This window comes from Danio aesculapii, chromosome 22 (genome assembly GCF_903798145.1).
Source record: "Danio aesculapii chromosome 22, fDanAes4.1, whole genome shotgun sequence".
NCBI lineage: Eukaryota > Metazoa > Chordata > Actinopteri > Cypriniformes > Danionidae > Danio > Danio aesculapii.
Window position 1 is genome coordinate 37,243,730 of NC_079456.1, and position 10,636 is coordinate 37,254,365.

Sequence of the window (10,636 nt, forward strand, 5' to 3'; positions counted from 1 at the left end):
GAAAAAAAGGAAGCTGTTACGGTGTTGTGGAGAAGTTTTGGCCCCCTCGTCTTTGCAGAATTGTTGTAATTCAGTCACATTGAAGGGTTTTCGAGGATGAACTGCAATTTTAAGGTCATGCGCAACATCTCAGTTGGATTCAGGTTAGGGCTTTGACTAGGCCACTCCAAAGTCTTCATTTTAGTTTTTCTTCAGCCATTCAGTGTGTAATCTTTTTTAGAGACAATACTATTCGTTAGTCAACTGAAACTAAAATCCTTATGCGTGTGTGAGTGTGTGTAATATTTTATTTAGTCTAAAAGAATATCTAAATTAAATAAATAAACACATAAACACTACTTAGGGGGCTGTTCACATATCGTGTCTTTTGCGACAGCAAGTTTATTATTTCCAATGGAGGCACTCGGCTTTTTTTGTATGGAATATGCACATGTCTGTAGACTGATTACCTCAGACACAGAACACCCAAACACTGCTGTGCTGTTTAATTTTCTCCATTAATGAAGCTTGTATCAGAGCTGCAGTAATGTTTTGTTTGTCATCCTCTGAGTTAACGGTCACCTAGGAACGACAAAGGAGCGCAAAGCGCGTTGAAAATGGTGAAGGAAGTGATGCACTTGGACTTTCCACTCACTTTTAGGCACGATATGTTAACAGCACTTCATTTAAAAAGAAACCTTATTTATTTACAGCTGTTACAGTGTTGTGGAGAAATTTTGGCCCACTCGTCTTTGCAGAATTGTTGTAATTCAGTCACATTGGAGGGTTTTCGAGGATAAACTGCAATTTGAAGCTCATGCTGCAACATCTCAGTTGGATTCAGGTTAGGGCTTTGACTAGGCCACTCCAAAGTCTTCATTTTAGTTTTTCTTCAGCCATTTAGTGTGTAATCTTTTTAGAGACACTACTTTTTGTTAGTCACCTGTAACTAAAATTATATTTTTACTGCTTGATGATATTAAATAACACACATAAATGCATCTTTACATGCATGTGAGTGTGTGTATTTTTGGGGGATGAGCAAATCGTACTAAATTGTATGAATTAGATCGTACGAACTTTGTGAGTGTGTGTATTTTTATGTAGTGCAAAAGAAAATCAAAAGTAAATATTCTAGTTGATGATTTGGTATCAGAAGTGTCTTATATGAAAGCTAAAGGCCTCTAGATTACACTGATTTGAGCACAATAAAATCTGATCATGTCTTGATTATTAATGATTTGATTAGGACAGTAAGGTCTGACTCTGCTTAGACTAAAGTCTGCTCACTGAACCTTCAATAATGTCCAGTATAGAATATGTGCTCATGCTGCAGTGGAAACAGAATGAATATTGTGTCTGACTCCATCATGAGCTTGGAGGACTGCATCCATACATCTCTGCAATGACTCAAATCACTGATTAATAAAGTCATCTGGAATGGCAAAGAAAGCCTTCTTGCAGGACTCCCAGAGTTCATCAAGAGTCTTTAGATTCATCTTCAACGCCTCCTCCATCTAACTCCAGACATGCTCGATAATGTTCATGTCTGGTGACTGGGCTGGCCAATCCCGGAGAACCTTGACCTTCTTTGCTTTCAATTTTTTTTCACAATTCAGTCACATTGGAGGATTTTCAAGCATGAACTGCCTTTTTAAAGTCCTGCCACAGCATCTCAATTGGATTCAGGTTAGGATTTTGACTAGGCCATTCCAAAGTCTTCATTTTGCTTTTCTTCAGCCATTCAGAAGTGGACTTGCCTGTGTGTTTTTTTTTTCAATCATTGTCCTTCTGCAGAACCCAAGTTTGCTTCAACTCGAGGTCACTAACAGATGGCCAGACATTCTCCTTCAGGATATTTTGCTAGACAGCAGAATGAATTGTTTCGTTTATCATAGCAGGTCCTGAAGCAGTAAAACAGCCCCAAACCATCACACGTCCACCCCAACATTTTACAGGTGGTATGATGCTCTTTTTCTGAAATGTGGTGTTACTTTTACACCACATATAATGGGATACAGACCTTCCAAAAAGTTCGACTATTGTCTCGTCTGTCCACAGAGTTTTTCCCATTAGTCTTGTAGATCATCAAGATGTTTTCTGGCCAATCTGAGACGAGCCTTTTTGCTCATTTTGATCAGCAGAGGTTTTGCAGTGGAACTCTACCATGCAAACCGTTTTTGCCCAGTCTCTTTCTTATGGTGGAGTCATGAACACTCACCTTAACTGAGGCCTTCAGTTCTTTGGATGTGGTTGATAAGTCTTCTGTGGCCTTTTGGATGTGTTTGGTCAGCTGCTTTTACTGTTATGGTAACAATTTTATGCATGACATGATAAATATAAAATCTGTAATGCATATTAATATGTTAAATAATGCTATAGCCAACACATTTAGAATTTAATTGATAGTATTTATAGTATATATTATAAATTTTAAAGCACATTAAAGTGCAGCCATTTTATATTTGAATTGATTTTTATTAAAATTGGCATTTTATGAAACGTTCAAACGTTAAAAAAACACTTCAATATTAAATAAATACTAAAATCTACAACTTTAAAACTATCCAAACACATTTAATAATTAGCCATAGCTATTAATAAATACTACATCAGCTATTCTAAATGACTAAGAACAATATATAACTGCATTATCCAATAGAGATGATTATACAGTACATTAAAGATGATTTTAATAAACTCTGCAAACGTTTTTACAGTAGCAGAATAATTTTTAAAAATCCAACGTTAAAAAGAAACCTTGATCCCACTGTGCAACCTTTGTCATTCTCAAAACGCCTGGAAACAGCAGCTATGCATAATGAATGAGTGCTGGAGGCAGTGCAGATTCACTGCGCCGCTTTAGAGAAACGCATTTACACAGAAGAACAGAGAGATTAATGAGGAAAGACGGACCGTAGGTGGTCTACATTAGCACTTCAAAGGCTACGTCCAGCGTGAAGCTACGCAACTTTTACTGCGCCCCTCGAAAAACAGGTCAAACCAGCAGATCTCCTCCAAACAGAGCAAAACAAATCCGTCTCATTAGCCTAGCGGAGCTGCTAATGGACATAATCACATTAAGCCATCAGTTCGGATAAACTGTAAAACCCAACAGTCAACTTGATCAAATGAAATGAGTGTAGTGAACTCAAAATTTACAGAAAGTTACTTCTACTCATTTGAAAAGGTGTTGAAGGTAATGAGTTAATTAAATACCTCATTACTTCAACTTAAATGGAGTAAGTTCACAGTGCTCATATAGATTAGTTTAACTGTAATGGTTTGCAGCAATCGGTTTCCTCTAATGATTTGAGTTGCCTTAACTTGGATTTTACAGTACTCAGTTGGTTTGAGTTCTCTTCATGTATTGGGTTTTACTGTGCTCAAATTGCTTCCTTTACTCAAATGTATTAAGTTCACAGCACTCATTAGGATTAGTTTTTGAACTTAAATAGTTTGTTGCAATCGGTTTCCTCTAATGATTTGAGTTACCTTAACTTATTGGGTTTTACAGTGTAGCTTTGACAGTCATCACTGTAAAAATTCTGAGTTCCACACGATTCCCTCATGTTGTCCAACACAAATCAATTAGGTTAATTTAATTAGTTAATTAATTAATGTAATTAGTTTTTTTTTTGCAGATTCAAGTGGATTAAACATAAAACATTTAAGTTGTTTCAAAAAGAACCCTCAAGAATTGTGTTGATTCTGCTTATTTTAAATAAATAGTTTGAACAAGCAGAGAAAAACCAAACAAACATAACAAAAAACAAAAAACAACAACATTTGGCTGCGTTCGAAATCACGTACTTACCTACCATAGATATTCACATTAGATGTCGCCTACACTGTTGTTGTCTATTGGAAGGTATGCGTCAATAGCGCCGCCATTTTAGTACAGGGTAGCACTCCTTTGAAATGAATGTGGGAGCAAGGTGCAGTGGAGGGCTGTGGCCATGCAGAGCCAGAGATTTACATACTGTAGGTGTGTGTTTCTACATAAAACTTAAAAGTAAAGTCAAATTAGATGTATAGTTTGACCGGAAAAAGCTAATCAGGTCAGAATACACTAAATAACCCACAAAACACCGAAAACGTATATATTTTATTAATAAATTAGATGTAATTTAAATAAAAGCATACATTTGAAGCATGTATTAAACAAGCTAACATTACTGAAAAAGTTGACCCCCCCCAATCGTCAACATATAGTTCGCAAACTGCTTATGACTGAACACTTCTCCCCATCTGCTGAACATTACACCTGCACATTAGCAACACCGCAGTGATATTTACATGGAATATTTATGAGGACATTCAAAAGAGAGAGCGGCGTTAATGAAACTTCTGGCCTTTATCACTGCGAAAGCCTTCCAGGTTTTAAAGCGCATCATTAACACTGATCAAAACGCATCAGTCAGCTGCCAAATATCACACACACTCATCTGTGTATTCATGTCAACATAGGAAGGTTTTCTTTAACCCTCAGTTTACATCACATCACAACAATGTTCTGAAAAAATAAGACGTTTCGAGGACAGTTGACAAACTTTACAACACAATCTCTGTTCATATGAATTCATTAGAAATACAAATAAAAAGGGGGACATGGTGGCTCAGTAGTTAGCACTGTCGCCTCACAGCAAGAAGTTCGCTGATTGAAGTCCCGGCTGGGCCAGTTGGCATTTCTGTGTGGAGTTTGCATGTTCTCCCCGTGTTGGCGTGGGTTTCCTCTGGGTGCTTCAGTTTCCCCCACAGTCCAAACACATGCGCTATAGGGGAATTGGGTTGGCTAAATTGGCTGTAGTGTATGTGTGTGAATGAGAGTGTTTGGGTGTTTCCCAGTGGTGGGTTGCAGCTGGAAGGGCAAACTTATGCTGGATAAGTTGGCGGTTCATTCTGCTGTGGTGAGCCCTAATTAATAAAGTGACTAAGATGAAAAGAAAAATGAATAATTGAATGAATGAATGAATGAAACATTAGCAATAGTGGAGGGTTAACAATGTGCTGAGAAATATTAGCAACCTGCTAATTCACTCTGGAAACAACCCAAAGCTAATCCAAAGTAGTGAAAATTGCTAAAGACATGTTCATGCTAAAATCACACAAGCAGCATATTAAAACTGTAAAACATTAGCAACAGTTGAGGGTTAGCCATGTGCTAATAAAAGTTAGCAACTTGCTATTTCATTCTAGAAAAAAAAACATAGCAAATTTAATGTGGTGAACATGCTAAAGACATGTTCGGGCTAAATTCAAGAAAAAGCAGGATGTTAAAACTTTGAAAACATTAGCAATAGGCAAAAGTTAGCCATGTGCTAAGAAAGGTTAGCAACTTGCCAATTTAATGTAGAATAAAAACATCAAATTCAAAGTGTTAATCATGCTAAAAACATGTTCATGCAAAAATCTTGAAAGGCACCGTAAAACTTTACAAACATCAGCAAAAGTGAAGAGTTAGCCATGTGCTAAGAAATGTTAGTATTTTTTTCAATTACTGTTGAATAAAAACATAACAAATTCAATGTGGGGAACATGCTAAAGACATGTTTGTGCTAACAGCTAGGTAAGCAGCATGTTAAAACTTTAAAAACGTAACAATAGAGAAGGGTTAGCCATGTGCTACGAAATGTTAGCTTGCTAATTCAGTCTAGAACAAAAACAGAGCAAATCCAATGTGGCAAACATGCTAAAAACATGTTTACGCTAAAATCAGGCAAGCAGGATGTTAAAACTTTAAACCATTAGCAATAGTGAAGGGGTTAGCCATGTGCTAAGAAATGCTAGCAACTTGCTAATTCCCTCTAAATAAAAACGAAGCAAATTCAAAGTGGTAAACATGTTAAAAACATGTTCATGCTAAAGTCAGGCAAACAGCATGTTAAAACTTTAAAACCGTTAGCAATTAGCAGTTATCAATTGTGCTAATAATTGTTAGCAACTTGTTAATTTGCTCTAGAATAAAAAAACTAAGAAAATTTTAAGTTGTAAACATGCTAAAGACATGTTCATGGTAAAATCATGCAAGCAGCATGTTAAAACTGTAAAACATTGGCGATAGTGGAGAGTTAGCCATGTGCTAAGTAATGTTAGCAATTTGCTAATTCACTCAGGAATAAAAAACAAAGCAAAATCAAAGTGGTAAACATGCTAAAGAGACATGTTCATGCTGAAATTATTCTTATACAAGCACAATACATTAGATGTCATGGAAATTAAACTTTCAGTCAGGAAACTTTATATTTGGCTTACAGTGGGCACCCTGTATAATTAAATATGGACAATACATTGCAAGTTTTGACTGGCTGTCAATAGAAAACATGTTTCTTTAGTTTGTTTGTTTGTTAACCCTCAGAGCCTGCAGTTCCAGTGTCTACCAGACGAGTCTTTGCAAACTTTTGACACCTTGTTTTCACCCGCTGTGACAGTTTAATGTCAGATTCGTGGCATCCCAATCATAACGTACTGGTTTTCCACTTCGTCTTCCGCTCGCAATCACTGTCACTGCTGTTCATCAGTCCGAAACACTGGCCGGAGCAGCGGTGATTGGCAATGTCAGGGCACTTTCAGACTAGATGAGCATGAAATTACTGTGGGGAGAGTAAAAGCTGAAGGAAAAGCCAGCCTTCTGGACCTTCGGTGTCTTAAAATGATCAAGCTGATCCAAAACACATTGAAGATGAGCCTGAGCAAATGACGAGGAGGGTCTTTAATGAGAATAACCCCCCTGCAGCAATTAAACCTGAGGAGTGCAGGATGGAAACATGACGTTATGTCTGTTGTTTGGCACTGATCTTTTATTTGATGGAGCCAGTCAGGGTTGATGAATGAGAGTTTAAGTGGCAGCTCTTATTGCAGTGCTTTCCTGGTATTTGCATATGTATGAGTGAAGTACATCATTCTTATTATCGCTTATTCTGTTTGTATGAAGCGCCGATGAGTACATTAAGACCTGATTTTACATTCTAGTTCAGTACAGGGACGTTAGCTGGCTAGTTAGCATCGATGCTGTTAAAGTGAGTGAGTTTTTTACCAACAAACACCAAATGTCCTTCAGGCTAATCTGATTTTATTCATTTATTTTTTAGGTTAATACTTTTTTACATTGTATTTAATGGTGCTGAATCTGTCTGTCTCATGTCTTGTTACTAGCAAAACCTAATAACTAGCCTATGGCATGGTAAGCAGGATGTTAAAACTTTAAACCATTAGCAATAGTGAAGGGTTAGCCATGTGCTAGGACATGCTAGCAACTTGCAAGTTCACTCTAAATAAAAACGATGCAAATTTAAAGTGATAAACATGCTAAAAACATGTTCATGCTAAAGTCAGGCAAACAGCATGTTAAAACTTTAAAACCATTAGCAATTAGCAGTTATCAGTTGTGCTAAAAAATGTTAGCAACTTGCTAATTCACTCTAGAATAAAAAAACTAAGAAAATTTAAAGTTGTAAACATGCTAAAGGCATGTTCATGGTAAAATCATGCAAGCAGCATGTTAGAACTGTAAAACATTGGCGATAGTGGAGAGTTAGCCATGTGCTAAGAAGTGTTAGCAATTTGCTAATTCACTCTGGAATAAAAAAGGCAAAATCAAAGTGGTAAACATGCTAAAGAGACATGTTCATGCTGAAATCAGGCAAGCAGCATGTTTAAACTTTAAAACGTTAGCAATTAGCAGTTATCCGTTGTGCTAATAATTGTTAGCAACTTGCTAATTCACTCTAGAATAAAAAACAGAGAAAATTTAAAGTTGTAAACATGCTAAAGACATGTTCATGGTAAAATCATGCAAGCAGTATGTTAAAACTGTAAAACATTGGCGATAGTGGAGAGTTAGCCATGTGCTAAGAAATGTTAGCAATTTGCTAATTCACTCTGGAATAAAAATCAAAGTGGTAAACATGCTAAAGAGACATGTACATGCTGAAGTCAGGCAAGCAGCATGTTAAAACTTTAAAACGTTAGCAATTAGCAGTTAGCAATTGTGCTAATAAATGTTAGCAACTTGCTAATTCAGTTTAGAGCAAATACAAAGCAAATTCAGAGTGGTGCATATGCTAAAGACACGTTCATGCTAAAATCAAGAGAAAGCAGCATGTTAGCTTTAAAAACGTTAGCCATTAACAGTGGTGTTTGGTAACGTTTGGAAATAATAATGAGTTTATTAGTTTTAGTTTTCTAAATGAGATGGAAAAGCTTTATTTGATAAATAGTTTTGCCATTAAATGAATAAATTAAAATACAATTATAAACAAGGTAAAGCAACAACAACAAACCCCCCCCCCCCCCCCCCCCCCCCCCCCCCCCCAAAAAAAAAAAGAAAACAGCAATAAATAAATGCAGGAAGGATTCAACTGATCAAAATGATTATTCAATGTCAATTACAGGTCTAACAGAATGAAATGATTTGTGAATATGCCTGCAGTTCAGACTTGCCTCAAATGTTCAATCTGTCTTTGTTCTGTGCAGATACAGACTACATCAGCACGGAGGAGGAGCAGAAGGTTGAACAGATGCTAACTTTCCTGACGGAGGAGTCCAAACAGGCGGCAGCCAGTACAGCGGTGAGTCCAACAAACACAACCAGAGTCTCCTCACAGCCGTTTACCATGAGCAGAGTGAAATCCCAAAACACAGAGGCTGTTCACACTGCAGCATCAATCACAAGCCCACGTGAAATCAAAATTTACAACCTTTATTTTAGCATCCGTTGTTAGTTAGCGTTGCTTTTTTTGTTGCTGTTGTTGCTGTTTTATTTTGCTTTCAGTTTTCGTTTTTTTATCAGTTTGTGTTTGCATAGTTTTTTTTGTCTTTTGTTGGTTTGGTTTTTCTTCGTTTTTTAGTTTGTGTGTTAGTGTGTGTGTGTGTGTGTGTGTGTGTTTGGGGGGTGGGGGTGGGGGATGGGGCATTAACATTTTTGGTTGAATGTACTTTGCTCTTATGTTATTTCCCCTTGTTTTATGCTATGCTTTTAAATTGCTTAAACATTTGATTCTCTGTGTTTTTGTTTTGTTTCAACCCGTTTAGTTTCGCTTCGTTTCATTTTATTTTGATTCGGTTTGTTTCGTTTTGTTTCGATTTGTTTTCATTTGATTCATTTCGATTATTTTTGTTTTGCTTCCTTCGAGTTATTTCGATTCAGTCAGTTTTAATTCATTTTGATTCATTTCGATTTGTTTTGTTTCATTTCGATTCGATTTGTTTTGTTTCATTTTGATTCGTTTTGTTTTGTTTCATTTTGATTGTCTCGATTTGTTTCATTTCATTTCGATTTAATTTAATTAGTTTCGATTCGTTTCATTTAGTTTTTTCAGTTCGTTTGCTTTCGATTTGATACTTTTCGTTTTTGTTTCATTTCGCTTAATTTCGCTTTGTTTTGTTTTGTTTCTTTCGATTCGATGCATTTTGATTTGATTTCTTTTGATTTGATTTGTTTTGTTTCGTTTCAATTGTTTCATTTTGTTTAAATTGCCCTATATGTTTTAAAAGGAAACGCACTACACTGTAAAAATACAGGGTTCCACAATTTTTTTCATGTTGTCTCAACACAAATTGATTAAGTTCACATAGACATTTTTACAAATGTAAGTGGATTGAACATAAAACAAAAGGGTCCAAAAAGAAAGCTTAATTAAGTAGATTGAACAAGCAACAAAAATCATGGATTGTAGTAAAACAGTGCCTCATAACCATTGAATTTCCAACTTGACTTTCACCATCGCATCTTACAGTAATGTACAACTTTACGGTCCTTCAGCAATAAATCTGCTGCAGCCTTTAACAGCATGACGGAGGGTGGCAATAAAAGCCTGTTAGTGATTTTTCTGAAGTGGATTCTCAAAGTTCCCTGAGGTTTCTGCGGTGTGACGTTAATGTAATGCAAGCCCCATTCAGGTCTTTCCACAGCCGGTACTCTGAACAAAACCCCTCGCTCCACCACAGCATTAGACAGCAGAAAGTCCAGCTCTTTCTCCTCTGCAGAGAAATGTGATCGTCTTTCGCCATGTCCCACAAGTAGACCTCAGCAGACACAGAGCAGCCAATTTGATTTGAAGAGATAATCCTGCTCTGCTATAAATCCAGCTGTGCCGTCTGCTGCATCACAACAGCACCAGAATTAAGCATGTTTAGTTTTTATAATGACCGTATAACCGTTTGATAACCTTGTTAAAATGGGATGTTTTAGTAAATGTGGGCAGCTGGTAAGATGGATAATTCTGTTGTTCTGAATGAAGATACTTATTTATTTTGCTGGACAGATAGCCAAGGATTTTTCATTTTGTAAATTAAATTAAATTAAATTAAATTAAATTAAATTAAATTAAATTAAATTAAATTAAATTAAATTAAATTAAATTAAATTAAATTAAATTAAATTATTTATTTATATTATTTATACTTTTATTTAATATTTAACTATTTATAGTTATATTTAATATTTAAATTATATTTTATTATTATATTTAATATTTATTTATTTATATTAGTTTATTAAAATGCTTTGACTTTGCTTTCATTTGTTTGATTTTACTTTTGTTGTGCTTTGCATTTTTAGGTTTGTTTGTTGAATTTATATATATTTTTATGTCGTCTGAAACTCGTCATACAGCAACAACAAACTAAACATGTTGAATGTAATTAATATTTAGCA

General features: G+C 35.7%; 1 protein-coding gene across 1 annotated transcript in view; it reads left to right on the forward strand.

Moving 5' to 3' along the window:
• The window catches only part of LOC130216459 (E3 ubiquitin-protein ligase RNF123), a 215,279-nt gene that overhangs the window by 177,565 nt on the left and 27,078 nt on the right, over nucleotides 1-10,636 (forward strand). The window contains exon 37 of the mRNA XM_056448353.1: nucleotides 8,455-8,549. Coding sequence (XP_056304328.1) covers nucleotides 8,455-8,549 — 95 coding nt within the window. The remainder of the gene's footprint in view (nucleotides 1-8,454; nucleotides 8,550-10,636) is intronic.